General features: G+C 39.6%; 1 protein-coding gene across 1 annotated transcript in view; it reads left to right on the top strand.

The window, feature by feature from the left end:
• Positions 1–4,654: 4,654 nt before the first annotated feature.
• GBF1 (golgi brefeldin A resistant guanine nucleotide exchange factor 1) overlaps positions 4,655–20,882 on the top strand; it is a 101,714-nt gene continuing 85,486 nt past the window's right edge. The window contains 4 exon segments of the mRNA XM_025039131.1: positions 4,655–4,918; positions 11,253–11,302; positions 15,206–15,323; positions 17,341–17,407. Of these exon segments, the coding sequence (XP_024894899.1) occupies positions 15,228–15,323; positions 17,341–17,407 (163 nt within the window). The 5' untranslated portion in view covers positions 4,655–4,918; positions 11,253–11,302; positions 15,206–15,227.

Below are 20,882 nucleotides of genomic sequence, written 5' to 3'. Positions count from 1 at the left end.
GGGCCGCCGCTCCGCTCGGGCGCTCCCGAACTCGCTGAGGGAGAGACTGAGCTTCGCCTCGGACTGCCACCCCCCCGCCGGCGCCCATTCACTTTATGGCAACCCACGGCGCCCCCAGCCCTCGGCGGCGAACCTCGCGAGTAGGGCCCCGCCCCCTTCCAGCTGCGCAGCCCGGACTCCACCCTTTCCAGCTGTGAATTTTCAGGCCCCGCCTTCGGAGGTGGAGTCTGGCCGGCGCACCGCCAAGAAGCCCGCGTGCTGGCCAATTGGAAGGGCTCCTCAGCAACTGGGACACGCCCCTCCCCACGTGGCTGAAACCACGCTCCAGCAAGAACACTTTGGCGGAGCCAAACTCGGGATCTTAGGGTACGCCGTGTAGCTCTACGGAGCCGGCGCCCGCCGGCGGTGAGGTGGGGCCAGGCTGCCACCCCGAGCAAAGCGGAGTGGTGCGGGTGGATAGGGTTGCCGGGGTGCCAGGTGGGAGGGCGATTGGCCGGGAAAAGCCGTTGGTTTTCAGCGCTCAGACTTCGTTGCCGCTCAAGTTTCAGCGATTTTCTCTCCACTTGTCGCTGTCTGTCTCTTTGCCCTTTGTCTCTGTTCCAATCCTCCCACGTCTCGCCTTTCTTTCCTCTTTTTTCTCCTCCACTGCTTTGCTCCTGTTGTTTATTCCTCTCCTCTCTCCTTTGCCACGTTGAAAGCCTAAGTTCTCTTTCTGCTCCTCTTTTCCTTCGCGTCTTTCTTCCTCTTCTCCGCAATCTCCCGCCGCTCCTGCCTTTCTCTCCTCCAAGGAAGGTGGCTTCCTGGAGAAAGCAGAGTTTGGAATGAAACAAACCAAAGCACCATTCTAACCCTGCCACCAACCACACCATCATCGAGTGACCTTGGACAAGTAACTATCACCCCCTACCTCCCCACAAAAGAAGTTAAAGGAGGCTCTCATTGGATCTTGGGGTTTGGGCTGGTCACTCCTCAGAGGCCTGGGCAATTTATCTGTCAGTCTGCACTTTTGGCTTGCTCAGGCTATGCTCTCTCAGCCTTAACAGACTAGATTCTGCTTGGTGATACCAGGTTCAGTTCTGTGACTGTAGTGCTTGCTGGTTAGCGCGTTGCAAGGGCTAGGACAGATGTCTGAAGGAACATGTGGAGTCAGGGATGCTTGGGTGCCCCTCAGGGCCCAAAACCTATCAGGCAATATGCTCCTAAGGTAAATCTGACCAGTCATGTCTCTGTTTAAAACCCTTCAGTAGCTCCCGAATGCCCTCAGGCTAAAGACCAAGCAAGCAATACTTAACTGGCATACAAAACTTTCAGGATCTGACCTTGTCTTAATCTCCAATCTCCTACTGGTTTCCTGAACATCTCTGGCCTTTCTTTTGACAATAACAGATTTCCAGCCAGTCTTAATCTTGTCAATTCCTACTCATCCTCCTAAGCTCCACTTGGGCCTCATTTTCTCTGGGAAGCCATTTCTGAACTTCCAGGTTAGCCAGTTGTCTAGCCTCTTACTCCCACAACCCTCCTGTGCATGCTTTCTATTACCCCACCCACTATATTGAAGACATCAGCTTATATGTTGTCCCCTATGATGCTAAGATTTAGGAGGCCAAGTACCATGTGTTCCTCATGTTTCTATTCCTAGGCATAATGTAGGAACTCAGTACTGAAATCTAAGAAGGAGATGTTCTGCCTGGTAAGGTGATGGAGATTAGGCGGGTCTAGAGCATTGCCATCTCCTCTTCATCTCTAACACACAACTCACTCATTCTTTTAGGTTAATTTTTGGAGGTATGTGGGAGTGGAGGTGGGGGAGTAGGGAGTTTTGGCTATCTAGGACCTCTCAATCTGAGATAGGCCCAGGAAACCAAATCCTAGTTTTTCAAATGAAGGTTTAAAATGGCTCAGAGGTACTGTGGAAAGAGGTGCTATGATGGTTGTACCTCTGCCCCTTTCTTTGGGTGAAAGGGGCAAGGTCCTCAGCTGGGCATGGAGACCAGGAACCCGATGTGCAGGTGCAGGGAGCTGTTGAGGAGTTCTTCAGGTCTGATGTCAGGCAGGTCTGATGGGTTCTTCAAATTAGAGGGTCCTAGCACATGGATGGTCTTTGGATATCTGCATTTTTTTGATTGGTTCTTTAAAATGTTTTTAAATTAAAATTATTGGGGTGACATTGGCTAATAAGATTAAATAGGTTTCAAGTGTATAATTCAACAATATGTCATATATATATATTGCATTGTGTGTTCACCACCCAAAATTAAATTTCCTTTTGCTACTAAATACCTCCCACCCCCCCCCCCCCCGGGTTACTCCTATCTACCTCTCCCTCCCTGCTTCCCTCTGGTAACCACTAATCCATTGTCCATGTCCACGAATCTCTGTTTGTTATGTTTGTTTGTTACTTATAGTTTTATATCCCATATATGAGTGAAATCATGATTCTCAGCTTTTTCTGTATGACTTATTTTGCTTAGCATGATAATCTCAAGATCTACGTTGTTGCAAATGGCAGTATTTCATCTTTTCATATAGCTGAGTAATATTCCATTGTATCTATGTGTTACATCTTCTTTATCCAATCATCTATTGTTAGACGCTTTGGTTGTTTCCATGTCTTGGCCACTGAGAACAATGCTGTTATGAACATCAGGGCACATATATCTTTGCAGATAAATGTTTTTGAGTTTTCTTTCGGTAAATACCCAGAAGAGGGATTGCTAGGTCATATGGTGATTCTATTTGTGTTTTGAGTAACCTCTGTACTGTTTTTCATAGCGGCTGTAATAGTTTACAATCCTATCAGCAATGTATGAGAATTTGATTTTCCCCACACCCTCTCCAACATTTGTTATTATTTGTCCTGTTGATGATAGCTATTCTAACAGGCATGAGATGATATCTCAGTGGTTTTGATTTGTATTTTCCTAATAGTGAACTTGAGCATCTTTTCATATGTCTTTTGGCCATTCGTATGTTTTCTTGAGAGAAGTGTCTGTTTGAGTCCTCTACCCATTTTTTAATTGGATTGTTTGCTTTTCTATTGTTGAGTTGTATGAATTCTTTATATATTTTGGAAATTAGGCCCTTATCGGAGGCATTGTTTGTAAATATATTCTCTCATTCAGATGGTTGTCTCTTTGCCTTGTTGATGATTTCTTTTGCTGTGAAAAAGCTTAATTTGATATAGTCCCATTTATTTATTTTTGCTTTTACTTCCCTTGCCTTTGAGGTCAAATTCATAAAATCCTCCTAAATCCACGGTCCATGAGTTTAATATCTATGTTTCCTTCTATGCAATTTATGGTTTCAGGTCTTATATTCAGAGGTCTTTGATCCATTTTGAGTTAATTTTGGTGGATGGTGGTTTTGAGACCACATTTCTATGGGGTTAGGTGTGAAGCGTCCCTGGACTTGGGTCATCTATAAATGGGATGATGGAGGAGAGAGTTGGTATATTTTTTTTACTGCCTCCCAGCCGTCTCTTCAGGTTTGCAGAGACACCTGGGCTCTATGCCAGAAAACGGGCTGAGAATTTCACTAGTCAATCTGCAAGGAGAAAACCAATCCTCTTGTCCTCTTATACATTTTCACTTCTAGGTAATTCTAAATATCCTCACAACCTCTATCACCGCTTGCAAGAGGAGAGACACCTGGAGGCAGGAGAGTGAAGACTGGGGTGGGCATCTAGCTCTCAGGCTTCTCAGCATTTCTAAGGCAAACAGGAAAGGCTTTAATTTCCTGTCAATGGTGATGTGGACTAGCCCGTGTGATTAGCTTCCTTCCAGGTAGGTAAAAAGTGTCCATGAGGGGCAGAGTTGAGAGTTACAGACTGATAGACTGGGGCATAAGAGGTAGTGAAGGGCAGTGAAAAAGAAAGCTGAATCACGGGTGAGGACGCTCGGGTCTTTCTCTCTGCTCTGCCAATAACTATGCGAACGTGGGTCTATCTTTCCACTCTGGAACTCAGTTTCCTGCTCTGTAAAATGAAGAGATCTGAATTAGAGATTCCAGATTTCTGCCGCTTCCCATTTTTTTTTATTTCTGGATGATAGCAATGGGGCACAAGACACAGAAACAGAGTTGGGATGGTTCAGACACATCTATGAGAAGCCAGTCAGGGCAGGCAGACGGGAGAGTGTGGCAAGGGAGGTCAGACTAGATTGCAAGACTGGCTCTAGGAAGGAGGGAGCCCAGAAACTGCCTCGTATGGAAGTGTTCCCTTAAGAGGTACGATTTTGGACCCGCTGATTTTAATAGGGAGTGGCTGGGTTGGGCAGAGAGGAAAGAGTAGAGACGCCCGCTCAGGCTCTCAAAACGGACCCCGCCTCCTCTCCAGCAAATCGTAGCTTTCCTCCCCATAATGCCCAGCAGCTACTTACAAGCCGCACTGCAACCGAACTCTAGCTAACTCCACCTCCCCAACTGCCCAGCACAAGTTCTCTCTTTTTATTGGCTTTTCTAACTGTCATTCAGAGAGTACTTGTATCCGTTGGCTGTCCCCTACCTACCCTTTTCTTTCTTTTGTAATCTCGCCTCTTTAGGCGCAACCCGCCTCCCGGAGCCAATTACTTTCTTCGATTGGATAGCTGGAATGTCACTTTTCACGGTGAAAAGCTATGATTGGCTGTGCGCGGCAGGGCTCGCACAGTTACCAGGCAGCGGGCTAGACTGAGGCTAGTTACCACGTCAGTAAGCTGACAGGGAAGGTAGCCGGCTCCACCGCCCGTTCCGGCCGACTCTTCCCAGCCGCTGTGCGGTCCCTGACTTCGGCCTCAATTTCCAGGAAACGGGCTACTTCCCTTCTCTCATCTGCCACCAGAGCCGGGAGAGCCTCTCGGAGACGCCTACGGGGCCCTGGGTGGACATGAGCAGCGGCTGCAGGTCTTGGGACTAGGCCCCGCCATTTTGGATCCGCTGACAGGTCAGCGAAGTCTCTTCTTAGAGTTCCAGGGTTGTGAAGGCCCCCCTGACATCGCAATAGGGACGAAGGGGAGGAGGGCCCTTAAGTTGTACTAGCCCGGGTGGATTAATCGCGCAGGGTCAGGAATAAGACGAGGGAGAGATTGTTATCGAAAGGAACTGGGAGGCGTGTAGAGGGCAAAGGTCAGACCCTGCCGCAGGCGGGGCGACTTCAGCTCTGACTTCTGATTCCTTGCAGGTGCCCAAATCCTTCTTCCTGTGTTCCCAGGCTTAACCTAGCCTTCGGCTCCTCTCTTCCGGAGCTTTCTGCATTCTAAAGAGACCAGTCCTCAAAAACTGAATGTAAACCTAAAGAGCTTTGAATCTACTTTTCAGAGTTGGGTTTTAAACCTTAGACATGAAAGTCTTTCCAGATTGTGTACAGCGTCCACTTCTGTGTGACTGCCCCACTAACACAGCCAGACTGCTTCATTAATACTTTATGAAGAGGAACTAGTGCAATCTAGACTCAGGTAGTGAGGAGAGGTGAGGAAGGATTGAGGCCAGCAGTGTGGGACCTGGGCTATGAGAAGGCTTTCTTATAGGGCAGCTCAACCGGCAGTCTGGGTCTGTATGTAAACATTGGACTTATCTTCTGAGACTGTTTCTTCCTTTACATAATCTATTTTACAAATATTCTCTCTCGGTTTATGTTTTTGATTGGAATTTCCTCCCCAGGTCTCCTCTTCACATGGCCTAAGGAGATGAGGTTTGAAGACTGGTGAAGTTTGGTACTGTCGGCCTATTATTTTTAGTGGATAAAAAGAGTCAAAAGAGTTGTTCAGTCACTTTAAAAGTGATAGGGTCAAGGCAGCAGAGTGAATGATGGAACATAACCTCAAAGAGTAGTTTATGGCAATGTGATAACATTTGATAAATTGCTGTATCGTAAACCTTAAAGTCTCCCAAGGGTTAAGAGTGTCTTTAGAAATGAAGAATAGTATAGATAGAGTTTTTTAATGTACAACATAGAAATTAGTATGCCTTCAATTAAGATACTCAAGGCACTCCTCTGGCTCCTGTGGAGGATACAAATTGAAAGGTCTATTTTGGGATTGCACTGCTCAGTTTATGCACTCTTTAAAAGTAGTAGCACATATATGTGCATTGGCCTAGTTAGAGGATGTAGTAGGGATAAAGCAGTATCAACTTAATCACGTAGTGGATACTTAATAAATGTTATCTGTACCTAGTGTTAGTTTTAGTATGTGATCCTAACTCGTAGCCTGGTTCTGGCCCTGGCAGTCAGGACTTTTGCAGGTGAGGTAATAACAAGGAGAGTCAAAACCTAATTGTTAGAAGGGAAAACTATTTAGGAGCTAGAGTGACTAAACTGCTTCTTTCTACTTAATGTCCTCTCCCCTCCTGAAAGTGCGTGTGTGTGTGTGTGTGTGTGTGTGTGTCTCTGTGTGTGGTGGGGATAACATTTATTGTTTGTATTTGGTTTGCTAGTATATTATTTAGGATTTTTGTATCTGTATTCATGAGAGATATTGATCTGTAGTCTGTGTGTGTGTGTGAATGTGAGTGTGTGTGTTCCTCCCCAGGTCTCCTCTTCACATGGCCTAAGGAGATGAGGTTTGAAGACTGGTGAAGTTTGGTACTGTCGGCCTATTATTTTTAGTGGATAAAAAGAGTCAAAAGAGTTGTTCAGTCACTTTAAAAGTGATAGGGTCAAGGCAGCAGAGTGAATGATGGAACATAACCTCAAAGAGTAGTTTATGGCAATGTGATAACATTTGATAAATTGCTGTATCGTAAACCTTAAAGTCTCCCAAGGGTTAAGAGTGTCTTTAGAAATGAAGAATAGTATAGATAGAGTTTTTTAATGTACAACATAGAAATTAGTATGCCTTCAATTAAGATACTCAAGGCACTCCTCTCGCTCCTGTGGAGGATACAAATTGAAAGGTCTATTTTGGGATTGCACTGCTCAGTTTATGCACTCTTTAAAAGTAGTAGCACATATATGTGCATTGGCCTAGTTAGAGGATGTAGTAGGGATAAAGCAGTATCAACTTAATCACGTAGTGGATACTTAATAAATGTTATCTGTACCTAGTGTTAGTTTTAGTATGTGATCCTAACTCGTAGCCTGGTTCTGGCCCTGGCAGTCAGGACTTTTGCAGGTGAGGTAATAACAAGGAGAGTCAAAACCTAATTGTTAGAAGGGAAAACTATTTAGGAGCTAGAGTGACTAAACTGCTTCTTTCTACTTAATGTCCTCTCCCCTCCTGAAAGTGCGTGTGTGTGTGTGTGTGTGTGTGTGTGTCTCTGTGTGTGGTGGGGATAACATTTATTGTTTGTATTTACTGCTTTAAAATAAGTGGGATGGAAATGGTATAGGAAATTATTTGCATTTTAACTTGATCCAAGTTGCAGAATTTCTAAAAAAAAGTAGTTGGAAGTGGCTAATTAAATGACAGTCAGCTTAGGAAGTATCCAGGTTTGATGGGCCTGTCTTGCTCATCTGGGTTGATATTCCCCACTGAGCCTTGTTGGGTTGATATGCTTGACGTAATAGGCAATCTAGTCTTTGGGTAGATAGTGTGACCAATCCAGCATCTTTTCACTTGGGACTGAAGGTGACTCTTGCATCAAAGATTTTCTCTTTCTTTACTTAAAAAGTCATTTTCTAGATGAGAATAGTTCTTTACCCCTAGCCCCCAACCGAAATCAGAAAATTGGTTCTTCCTTCAAGACTTGTATTTGAGCATCATTTTAAAGATGGATGTGGACAGTATGTTCTAATCTTGACAGTGATGCTCTTTGGCACAGTGGGAACTCAGGTTGTAGACACATTTCCTCATGAGTAGCTAAGCATTAATCCCAGTTGAACTCACAGTTCTCAGAGTTCTACTACTATTTCACTTACCTGTGTTCCAGAAGGCAAAATGACTGCCACTTTTAGATAGTAACTTCATTGATAGTGTACTTAGACTGGCTACTGTGGGCATCTAGAAGGGAAAAAGACACAGCTGCTTTTGAGGAGACCCACTGTATTTATACTGTACTCACTGGAAGGATTATCCTAGCCTTTGTATGCCACTTCTGTTGATTGATCACGGTCTGTCCCTGTGGTTCAGTGTGACAAATTAGAATGATTCTGTTGTTGGGGTAATGGTGGAGTTGAGTTGAAGAAGGGAGGTGCATTTTACCCTCAGGCTAGAAGAGCTATGTAAATGTAATTGGCAGCTGTTTAGCTATTATCGTTCCTCTTTTTATATATGTCAGTATGTTCAACAATAGTTGTTTAATTAAATGCAAGTATAATAGAGCAGTGTGGGGATTTGGACCCCCAGTTATAATGAGGAAATGGTTATGGAAGTAATGATTTGTTGCCATTATGTAAACCAGAGATTACAAGCTCACATGCCTGAGTATCAAGCAGGTAAACATAAATGAGTGAAGTGAGCCAGGTGGGAATGTATTAGGATGTAGTGGGGACTATAATGTACTAGAATGTGTGCACAGTATGCCATTTTTCTTGTTTTTCAGGAGAAACCAGAAATTCAGATCATTGTTTTAAACTGTTGGCAACTAGTTAAATTTTTTAAAAACTTTTTGCAGGTGGAACAAAATATGGATTCTGCCCCATGTCAGTGGATGATGACCCCTGACATGCAAGATGGGCAGGCCTTATGAGAATTACTGCAGTTCTCTTTATATAATCACACAGACTAACTTTATCTTTGTCCTGTTCTGCCAACTGTCACCCTTACCTTGGTTAAAAGATTAGTGAGAGAGAGAAGCCTTGTTTTGTTTTTCATCTCCAAGCTGGCATAAAAGCCATCTTTGAATAGCTTTGGACACATCTTCATGGCTCACCTTGCATGTAGTTCTTGGGATAGACTTAGAACTCCACAGAGGGAGGAGGTGCCATGGCAGAGCTGAGGTGCACTGGTCACCTGATTATCAGGTTTGGTAGGATTTTCCAGTTGTATCCTGTCAGGGCACCAGCTTTTTTCCTAGTTTGACTTTCTCTTACCTTTACACTTTGAGTAAATTTCTTGAGCCCAGTAAATTGTTTACTAGTTCAGTAATTCTTGGTTACTTTCAATGAAGAACAGAACTTTAGTGTGTTCCTTGGCCAGCTCTGGAAACTTGTAAGCTCTTCATTTTTAATGCTCCTCTGGAATGTTTGAGAGATGGAGTGAAGATACACTTTGGAAGGATGAGTTGAGGGTTGTTCAGCTCTGTGGTACCATCTACCCTCTCAGAAAGCATTTTCTTGGTTTATAGAGCTCTGTGCTAGACACCAAAGTACCATGAAGAAGAAAAAAAAATGAGTCTTTGCCTTTGGGGAATCTAATTTCTAATTGGATAAGGACAACTTTTAAAAGCAATTAAGAAAAATAGCTTAAACAATGATGTACTAATAACAGCTATTTAGAACCAAAGAAAATAATATATACACATATATGAAGAATTGACAATTAGATAAAGACTTATGTTCATATCTTTCAGTGAAATATAATGCATATAATACATGAGGAAACTTCAGGAAGATGTGAGAATAGAAACATAATGATTTGGCTGGTGGGTAAATGTGTTTTTTGTTTGTTTGTTTGTTTTTTGTCTATTAGAGTGGCCTTTATGGAAGGTTTGTAACTTCTGGTTCAGAAACATGGGATGCAGAAAGAAGGTTTGCTTTCCTGGTTTAGAGTCCTTATCTTCTAAGAAGTCATTGTTTTCACAAGAGGTGGATGTGAGCTGCACCACTATTAAAGAGTCAGTCTTGATGTTCATCCATTTATTCATTTGCTCATTCAAAATTTATCATTTTCCTTATTATGTGTCAGACATTGGGAATAAAAAGGTGAATAAATCATGGTCTCTTCCTGAGCTGCTCATTCATGGGAGAGACAGACAAAATAATTATAAATCAGTATAAGGTGTGTTTAAATAGAGCTATATGCAGTGTTATGGGGTAACAAAAAGAAGTGATAATACTCTCTGGGGGAGTGGGTTAGCTAGGGAAGACTTCACAGAGCAGGCATTACCATAATAACAGCTAACATTTTTTGAGTTTTAATATCCCTTTATAGACTTCTTTCTGAGGCTTCACAACAAATGGATGAGGGAGTACTATCTACATTTCACAATGGAAAACTATAAACTGGGGCTCAGAGAGGCTAAGAAACGGCTAAGATCATATAGGTAGTAAGGTAGTAACAGGACTGGAGTTTGTTTCTTTGTTGATCCTGAAGCTTGTTCTTTTTATTTTTTTGAAGCTTGTTCTTGTAATCACTGTGATAGTCTGACTCTCTCATTGACTTTTGGATGGAATGAGTGAGGCTTTACCAAGTGGACAGGAGTAGGGAAAAATACTCAAAATGGAAAGGGAACATGTACAAGTGCATAGAGACAGCAAAGACCATAACTACAAAGAAGGAACTTTTGATAGTCTATTTTATACATACAAAGAATATATATAGCATACATGGGGCATCAGTGTCCCCCACCCAACTTAAAAAGCAGAACATCACCAAAATTGAGGCCACGTGTATGCCCTTTCCTGACAGTTACACCTCCCCAATCCCCCCCAGAATTCTAAATTCTTTGTGTTTCCCTGGGGGTATAGTTTCTGTGGAATTGCTGAGATATAGGATATGAAGTTCTTCAACTTTGCAAGATAATGCCAAGTTATTATCCAAATGAGCTGTATCAATTTACGTACTCACTAGCTGCTTGGTCTGCATTTTTACTAATTCTTAGTATTGTCAAATTAAAATTTTTGTGCTACTTTGGGGGCATAAATTGGTATTTTATTATAATCTTATTTTGTAATTTTCTTGATTTTAATGAAGCTAATATTTTCATATATTCATTTGGTGTTTGTATTTTCTTATTATGCGAAATGCCTGTTCATGTCTCTTGCCAATTTTGGGGAAGGTTTATGTGTCTATTATAGTTTTGTAGAAGTTATTTTATATTATTCATATTGCTTCTTGATTAGTTGTATATGTTAAAATATTTTCTCCAAGTTTGTGACTTATCTTTCTCTTTTTATGAGGTATTTTGAACAAATGTCTTTAATTTTAATGTGGTTTAATTTGCCAATTTTATTTTATTAGTTGTGTTTTATTGTTTCTTGTTTAGGTGCTTCTCCCCTATGTTGAGATTATAAGAATATTCTCATTTTTTCTTTGTTTTTCTCATATATTCTTAAAGTTTTCAAGTTTTGAGCTGTTTTACATTTCAGTCTTTAATCGTTTGAAATAGGATTTTTGTTATTCCATGAAGTAAAGATTCAATTTATTGTTTCTGTTTCTCTTGCTTTCGTTTACATCTAGAGGGAGTGGCCAGTTGATAAAGGGACTCCTCCTCTTTGGATCCTCTTGGGGTAAGTAATTAGGATGCTGCAAAGCACCAGGGGAATGCTACGGTTCCAGCTTTAAACAGATAGGCTTTCAAAGGACGTATGTTACTAAGAGTCTCTGGGCCAGTGGTTTATCTGGCTGGGGATGTTGATTGGTGTATATTTGGTTGTTCCTTCTCATGTTATTTCTGATAGAAAATAAACCTTATATTCTTTTCTACCATACTTATATGAGGTCTCCATAGGCCTTTGTGACCTTGTGATAAGGGGTTCTAAGCCATAGGCTACCAGACAGCAAGTCATTCATCAGGGCTTCCCATTTGAAGTTGAAGGACAGATTTCCTTGGGAGATTTCTTGGGTGAGAAGACAAATGCTTAAGAGGCCTGGAGGTAGATTAGGTGACTCTGCATAGTCCTTTAAAATAATTCTTCTTCATTCCCTAGATGTTTCTTTTTTACTAAGAAGTTTAAGACAATGATTTTTTCCTTAGATCTTTGCCATCTTAGAAAGTTGTTAGCTTTTGGTGTCTGTTGAATTTTGATCAAATTAGGTTGATTACTTCAGTTGGAATCCAAGTTCAAAATTTATCTTCTCCAGTAAGCTTTCCAAATAGTTATCAGTTAGTCCCACTGGCACTTTTGTTTGCAATTTGTAGTATAGTGTTATTGTTTACTTGTTGCTGTTATTTTCAGTATGGGTGTTTTCTTTCATTCTTTTAGTTCTCTGCAAGAGAAATTATTCTTGTTTTATAGTTTCCCTGTTAGGCTCCCCAAAATATTTTTTACAATAATAAGTATTCAGAATATATACTGAATAATAACCATATATTGAAGGCCTTCCATGATATGCTGCCCAAATGCTTTTCTAGCTTTACTTCCAATTATTTCCCTAGGAATAATGTTCCAGCTAGTCTGGAATAATCATAATCCCGAATTTTCATAAACCGAATTTTCCTACCTATAATCCTTTACTCATGCCATTATCTTTATACATTTGACTGTTTGAACCCTGTCTTTCAGTTGCTTTTCTAGGGCTTCTGCCAGAAATAATTTTCTTTGCTTCACAACTGTGACACTGTGTATCACTCATATGTTGGAGTCATTACATAGGTTTGTGTGTATATGTACGTGTTTTACCTAATCTACTAGATCAGGGTCCCTAGTCCCGGGTCCACAGACTTGTACCTGTCCATGGCCTGTTAGGAACCAGCCACACAGCAGGAGGTGAGCTGTGTTCCAGCTAGTGGAACTTCACCTATATTTACAGCTGCTCCCCAGTACTGTCATCACTGCCTCACCTCAGGTCATCAGGCATTAGATTCTCATAGGAGCACGGCTCCTCATGCCAAAAAGGTTGGGGACTGCTGTTAACTAGATTATAAACTTTTTGTGGGTTGGTCACAATACAGGGATAATTCTGTATGACTGTGCCTAACATTTTGCTTAGCATGTGCTAAGGAATATCTGATTAACTGAAATAAATGCTTATTAGTTAATTAACTTTGCTGTTCTTAAGCATTTATACATAGAATAATACAGCTATTCTAAAGAACCTACTCTTTTTTTAAAAAATCAGTAAAGATTTAAAAATAGATAATAGGTAATATATGTATATAACACAGAATTCAAAAAGTACAAAAGAATATACGGAGAAAAGCAAGTCTTCCTCTCACCCCTGCTCCTTAGTTCCTTTCCCTGGAGGTAACCTCTGTTAGCAGTTTCTCAAAAATCCTTCCAGAGATGAAGAGCATACTCATCTTGCCTAAATAATTTAAGCATGAAGGGCTACTAACATTTTATCTTTTTTCTACTGATATTTTAAATTATTTTCTAATTTGTTTATCTTCTGTTTCTTGGTTTTCATCCTCTTTGGAGAGAACATTGTTGTATGTTCTCATCATTGAATCGTCTCAGGAGAGGATATTGTTGTGTACCTCGACCATTTGGAAAGCAGATAGTCTTCTGAGACCAACCTAGTTATTTCTTTTCTTCTTTTGGTTATTTAGTCTTATGTTGGATTCCCTTGTGGATTGGGGGAGGTGTTATGGGCCTGGACAAAATTTGTACCAGCTCTTTTTTCCTTTTCATAGTGGTTTTCTCTCACTTTCTGGGGGCCCTGTCTTATACAAAATATGCAAATAGAGCTACTTATAGGATTCATTTTCTTCCTCTATATCTCTGGCTCAGTTTTCTTTTAGATCCCACTAAACTCTATAAATGCCTCATGGGTAGAAATGTATAGTAATAAATTCTTCTTGTAAAAAATGAAAACATTATAGATAAGGCTGAAGTAGCCTTAGATTATACCCCAGTTTTGCAATAACTTCTTATTGAGTTAGGGGTATATCTGCCCAGACCTTTTTATTCTGTGTTTATATATCTCTCTATATACCTGTATAAAATACATTAAGTATACTTAACAATGTGGATGAATCACAAACATAATGTTTCAAAGGAAAAGTGTAAATTTCAGAATATGTGCAATATGATATTAGTTATATAAAATATAAAAATATGCAGAATAATACTATATATTGTTTAAAGATACATATCAATGAAGTAGAAGTATAAAACAACATAAAAATTTAATAAACAACAGATTTAGAACAGTAGGACCTATAGATGAAAGAGAGGATATGATTAGGGAGGACACACACAGAGACTTCAGTTGTACTATTTTTAATCTGGATATTGGCCATTATATCTTGCTGTGTGTTAAATATTGCATATATTGTGAAACAAAAATCTAGTATTTTGTGTAAGATGTATTGGTTTTTACATAAAGTCATATGCTACAATTTTACATACAGTCATATGCTACAATTTTATTCCACTATATGTCTGAGAGCTCTTTCCATGTCTTACTTGCTTTGTATCTTTAGCACTCTGAAAGATGCCTTATGCATAGGAGGTGCTTAATAAGTTTATATTTCTGGAATTCCTTCTTCCCTTATACTGATAGCCTTACTGTTTTAACTTTCCTTGAGCCTGATCTAAATGTTTGTCTAACTGTATACCTCCCCTTTTTTCCTTTCTTCTTTAAAAAAAAAAATTGTCTTTCTGAGGAGGGTTTCTAAATAATGGAAAATGGTAAGGTTGGTTTTATATGGTCCTAGGGTTTTCTCTATTCCAGGAAGGAATTTTGCTTTTTTACATTTTCACCTGGGGAAATAATTAAATATCTTTTCTAAGTGCTGTTGTGCTATTCTAGGCAGCAAAGAAAATGGTAAAGCGGTAGTTAAGGTGGGAGCACTTAAAATACTAAAATAGTATTTCAGCTTCATTTCAGAGATTTATATAGAAGCAGCTTTGCAAAGAGTCTACCTTTCAGTCTGCTTATTAGAGATTTCCTGCTATAAGAAAGTGAATTTGACTTTTCAAAACGTTTCAAAGATTGTATCACTGCTATTGTCCAGTTTTCTAGAGCTGTCTTGGCAGAATGGGTGTAGTCTATAAGTTGACATTGTAACTGTAGTTCCAAACCAAGTCTGTTTTTCTGATAGCCTTCATTCTTTTCTTTTAACTTGAACCTTCATTTTTATTTTATTGAGTGGATAAAAAAGAACAAAGTGAAAATTTGAAATACATCTTTAACAAAATAGCAACACAGACGTATCTGCATGCCTAGAGGCCTCATAGAAATATTTGGAAACAATTGACTTTGAAGAATTTGACAGGCTTGCTAGAGATTGTTGCGGTGCTTTTGAGAAGTTTTCTGGATTGATGTTTTTTTGAGTTGTATCTTGAACTTCAAGGGAGAACCAGGTAGTTGGATTCATAACATCAGATGGATTTTATCCCATCTTAGTATTAAAGGTGGGAAATCTTGGGACTGAAAAGTTAAGTCACAGTTCTAACCTTATCAGGTACCGATTTAAGCATGGGTATGCTCTAGGTAACCAAATATTAACTAGACTTTTTTCTTAGCTGTTTTGGTAGGTTTGCCAGGATGGTGGATAAGAATATTTACATCATTCAAGGGGAGATTAACATTGTGGTTGGGGCCATCAAACGAAATGCCCGATGGAGCACTCATACTCCACTGGTAAGTGGGGAATGGGCAGATAGCTTGGTCATTGATTCATTGTAGGAGATCTGATGCACAGTTAAAAGAGTAATCAATTTCCCAGTAATAATGAGAATAGCAGAATTCAGAATTGTTTTTTGATATCAGAGACCTTCTCTTTTATTCCAACTAGCATCAAATTTACAGGCTGTCTTTTTTTCTCTGGGATCCAAAAGTAATATCATTGCTCTTCTAACTATTTTTGTAAACAACTTAAGCTAATATTTGGGATCTCTTTAAAATTGCTAATAAACCTAAAAGCAACAAATGAACAGGATAAACAGAGACTCATGGACATGGACAATGGACTAGTGGTTACCAGAGGGGAGGGGGGAGGGGGAAGGGGAGAGGTAGACAGGGAAAAAAAATTAAAATGATTTCTTCAATTAAAAAAATAAATTAAAAATAAAATGCCGAAAAATGTCAGATTCTTTCTAATTCCTTAGGGCTATCAAATTTATTTAAATCAGTTTAGTTATTGATACATGGAGTATGGCTTAGTGATGGTACTCCTTGGGAGTTCAGCAAGTTTCTTTACATAGAGCAGGCCATATCTTCCCAATTAGGTGAGTAAGAAACTTACCTGTTGTAAAGCTGGCTTTCTTTGTTGCATATGTATATTCAAGGATATTTTTTGTACAGTTGTATAAAATAATTTTTGGCACAGTTGTAAAAACAAATTTAGACATTTCCAATTTGGCATTTGGAAATTTCTCATGTTCATTTATAAAAATAGATTGTTTTAGAATTAAGAATGGAGTCAGGAATTTCTTTGAAATGAATATGTGTGATCATATAATGAGTATGATGAAGAGATAGAGTAATACACATGTCTTAGTCTGTTTGGGATGTTTTAACAAAGTACCACAAACTGGGTAGCTTATAAACAACAGAAATTTATTTCTCACATTTCTGGAGCCTGGAAGCGCAAGATCAGGATGCCAGCATGGTTGGGTGAGGGCCCTCTTTTGGGTCTCAGACTTCTCATTGTACTCTCTTTTTGTGGAAGGCATGAGGGAGCCCTCTTGGGCCTTTTTTATAGGGCATTAATTCCATTCATAAGGGCTCTTATATTTTAACATATAAGTTTTGAGGGGATGCAAACATTCAAATCATAGCACATATAAAGGACCTGATAATCTATGGTAGCTTGAGTGCTATGGTCATGGTATAAATTAATACTTCAGGATTTACTATTTTAGGTAAGCCCAGAGGACCTCTATGAATTAAGAGATTAAGGAACTGGAAAAACGAACCATACCTTTCTTTTCCTTAGAAGAAAAACTTACTGGGTTTTCTGGTTGCATTCAGAGAAAGAGCCCTTGATCTGTCCTATATTTCTTTTTTCCTCTTTGTCTGATAGTGACTTTTTAAAATTATTTATTTTTTAACTAATTAATTATTTTAATTGAAGAAATTATTTAAATTTTTTTCCCCCATCTACCTCCCCCCTCCCCCCTACTCTCTGGTAATCACTAGTCCATTATCCATGTCTATGAGTCTCTGTCCTGTTCATTTGTTGCTTTTAGGTTTATATCCCACATATAAGTGATATGTGATTTTCAACTTTTTCTGTCTGGCTTATTTCACTTAGTCTGATTATTTCAGTGTCCATCCATGTTGTTGCAATGGCAGTGTTTCATCTCTTATGGCTGAGTAATCTATTGTATATATGTACCACAGCTTCTTTAGCCAGTCATCTATCATAGGACACTTCGGTTGCTTCCATGTCCTGGTCACTGTGAATAATGCTGCTATGAACATCGGTGTACAAATATCTTTTCAGATATGAATTTTTAAGTCTTTGGGGTTAATACCCAGTAGAGGGATTGCTGGATCATATAGTAGATCAATTCTTAGTTTTTTGAGGAACCTTCATACTGTTTTCCATAGTGGCTATACCACCAGCAGTGTATGAGGGTTCCTGTTTCTCTGCATCCTCTCCAGCATTTGTTATTACTTAGCGACTTTTTTTTTTAAAACCTATGTGTTACAGGATGAAGAACGGGATCCTCTGTTGCATAGTTTCAGTCATCTAAAGGAGGTTTTAAACAACATAACAGGTAAGTCTCCACATCTAGGTAGAATTACTTATCTTGGTTAAAAAAATGTGTTTGATTTATTGCAGGGATGGACGGACTTTTTCTGTAAACATTTTAGGCTTTGTAGACCATAGCAACTGTGCAACTACTCAACTCTGCTAGTGTATCTCAAAAGCAGACTTAGGTAATACTTAAATGAATGAACGATAAATCAAATTTTCTTTAAACAGGCTACAAGCCAGGTTTAGCCCATGGGTGTAGTTTGCCCCTGGTTTATTGTGTTGCTGATCTGTTTCCTAAAGTTTCTAGTAGAGCATCCCACTTTAGTGGGGAATCAGCATTCTTACAGTTATATGCTTCCTTCATTGTTTGAATTATAAGTAAGTTATTTTTGGCTATTTTTTGATTTGCCTGTGTTTTAAGTTTCTTTGTCTACCTCATGCATACCATGAGGTAGGAAATTGGTAGCACAAGTAAAGGTTTTAGCATTTGCAACAAAACTCTTATAGAAAGTCGTTTTTCCTTTTAGGGCCTTAGCTCTCTGTAATGCAGATCTTTCCATCTTTATGTGTTCTCCAGAATCTTTTTTCCCATTTTTTTCACTGTGTTTCCCTAATCATACTAAGCTTATGTAATATTTATACGTTTAGAATTTTCAAAGCCACTTTTATGTGTATTATCTTATTGAATTTTTACACAACATCGTAAGGGAGGTATGATGTATATTGTCCCCTTTTTATGAATGAAGTTGAAGCTCAGAGACATTTTAAGTAGTTTAACTGAGGTCATACTGATTCCAAGAGGTGGAGTCAAAACTAGAATTCTGCCCCTGATGCCTGGTTTTGTGTCCTGTTCTGTATTGCTTCTGTTCTTACAATTAGAGGAGAATGTACACAGGAAGTCCCTTATTTATGGATATATATACACTTATTGGGGGTGGGGAGGTGAGTCTCAACACCTATGGGTTTTTTAAGGGGGAGATGTAGAGTGAAAGGGAAAGCCTCAGAGCTGTGTTACTCTGTTGACTGTAAAGGACTTTTGCAATGTGTATCCCTAGAATGATTTTAGCTCATAGCATATATAAGACCACAATTGAAATAGTTTTAAGGCTTATGCAAATTAAATAACAATAAACAAACAAATTTCCTCCATTCATGAGGAATGCAGGAGAGTATCTGAAGAAAAATTTCTTTTTTCTTTCCTAATCATGGGCTGAAATTATCTAAGGATTCCCTACATGTTTTCTTTAAAGGAGCAAATTCTACCCTATTGAAAAGCACTGGAAATGTTAGCTAAGAAGGATCAAGTATAGAGGAGGTGGTTGTTAGCTAGTTAGTAGGATGAATGCTGCAGCTAGGTTTATGGTCTGTATCATAAGTAACTTGACTGCTTGAGAAAGAATTAGCTGCTTGCAAAGATTTTTTTTAACTTCACAAATAAAGCTGCCATATCCCAATAAGAAAGAAAACATAGTGAGTAGATATTTACAACTCTTTTTGGTGGGTCAGAGTTCAGAGTACTATCTTTCTAAGAGATGTTAAGAGGATTAAACAAGTGAATATATTTGGAAACATTTGGCAATCATTTAATACACAGTTCGGGATTGTTGTTGTAAGTGGTTAGGAACACTTTAAAAATGACTGAGATCAGACTGCAGTAGCCTTGTAGGCCTTTTGGATACTCTGCAGACATTGAGGAGCAGAGAAGGCGCTGGTATCCTGACAGAGCCACATTTTATGCTTGCCATCCAGTCCATATCCCACACTTGTTTTCTCCATCTCGAAACATCCTGAGACTTCAGCTCAGAGACCATACCTACGGTGAGTAGTGTAGTCCAGGACTTAGGGTCTCTAGACCATGTAAGAGCTACCAAGGTTGAGTCTGCTGCCTAATTTTCTTACATCCTTGGATTAGGAATCCAGATTATCTGCTGCTTGAAACTAATAAAACCAGAATGTGCTGAGGAGCCAGTTCTCTCACTGGTACTAGGAACATACCTAGGTGTTGCCCAGCTTTCCTCTAGAGGAAAGTGCTAATATTTTCTAGGCGCCAACAGCTGTGACAAATGTTGAAATTGTGCCTACCAAGGTTGCCCATTGATTTAGAGTTTTAGGATATTACCTGCCTGAGAAAATGACTGTGGAGAAAATGACCAAAATAGAGCATTTCATAGTCTTCTGATTGGTTCTGACCACCCCCTATACAGTGTTAGCTTCCAGGAACAGGTTTATGGATCAGCTGCCCCTGTGGTCCTGGACGCTGCAATCCATGACCAATTTCTTGTTTCTTTTACTGAAACAAACAGATTTTTCTGATTGGCAGTGTCAGGAGGACTGCTTTCTTGGAAGCCTGTTACTGGTAGGAGGCTGGGAAAGGGCTTTGAACTTGGAGAGAGAAACTGAAGGGACTGGCTTTGCTATGTTACTGGGAATGGTGTGCCACTTAAATATGGCAGGAATTCTAGTACTTCCACTGAGTTTAAATCATGAAACTGACTTGGGCCTGCTCTCTTTTCACAAAGGCTTTTTATTTGCATTTTTCTAGGCCGTCTGCTAGCTTAGTTGGTTAAAAATATCACTATTGGAAATGAGTGGTTCATTGGACATTGTCGGTAAACTGAAATGATTTTTGTTCTTGTAAATAGAGGGTCATTTAAGTACTTAATCACTACCTACTCCTCTAGGAATATTATCTGAGTGTCGTGAAGGAAATAAGTCCCTTGTCTCTAGTAAGACCGGCTAAGTCCATACTTGTTATTCTTATAGATATGTAACTCTGGACCACATTTACGGTCAGTATTGGCCCAAACCGCATGACAGCTTTATGCTCTGTAGCGTTTAGAGTAATAGAATATTCTAATACCAAATCTAAGGAGAGGGTTGCACTTGGAAGATATAGGGTGCCTAAGAGCAAAGTTTGCATATTGCTGCTTTGGATAAAACCTTAGTCACCACCAGTGAGACTTGACTGCTGCCCCTCATTTGGTCCTCTTAGAAATCCTTTTAGGAAGTTATTCTGAAGGTGTTAAAGCAGATGTATGGTTGTCAGGGGTGGGGAAGGGGTGTGGGGAGTGACTGCTGATGGGTACAGGGTTTCTTTTGGGGATGATGAAAATGTTCTGAAATTAGATAGTGGCAATGGTTGTATCACTTTGTGAATATACTAAAAACCATTGAATGGTACACTTTAAAAGAGTGATTTTTGAAATGTGAATTATATCTTAATTTTTAAAACTAGCAAATGTAGGCTGGGAAAGTGATGGGGTTCACCAGTTCTTTCTCAGGGCTCAGAACAATGGAGGGAAGTCTCTGACTATTTTCATTACTGTGCTTTGAACCCATTGTCCAGCAAAGGCAGAATAAGGCTCTGTTCAGCATCCTGGCCCAGTTTGTCCTTTTATGTCTCTCTCATTAACTCAAGAAGCACATGGTTTTTATATTTAAATTTATTCAAGCTGTAATCTTTGACATTTGAGTTAGCTTTTAGTACAGTTTTG

This window comes from Pteropus alecto, unplaced genomic scaffold (genome assembly GCF_000325575.1).
Source record: "Pteropus alecto unplaced genomic scaffold, ASM32557v1 scaffold177, whole genome shotgun sequence".
NCBI lineage: Eukaryota > Metazoa > Chordata > Mammalia > Chiroptera > Pteropodidae > Pteropus > Pteropus alecto.
The sequence above is the reverse complement of the archived record's forward strand: the minus strand, read 5'-3'. Positions and strand labels throughout refer to the sequence as shown.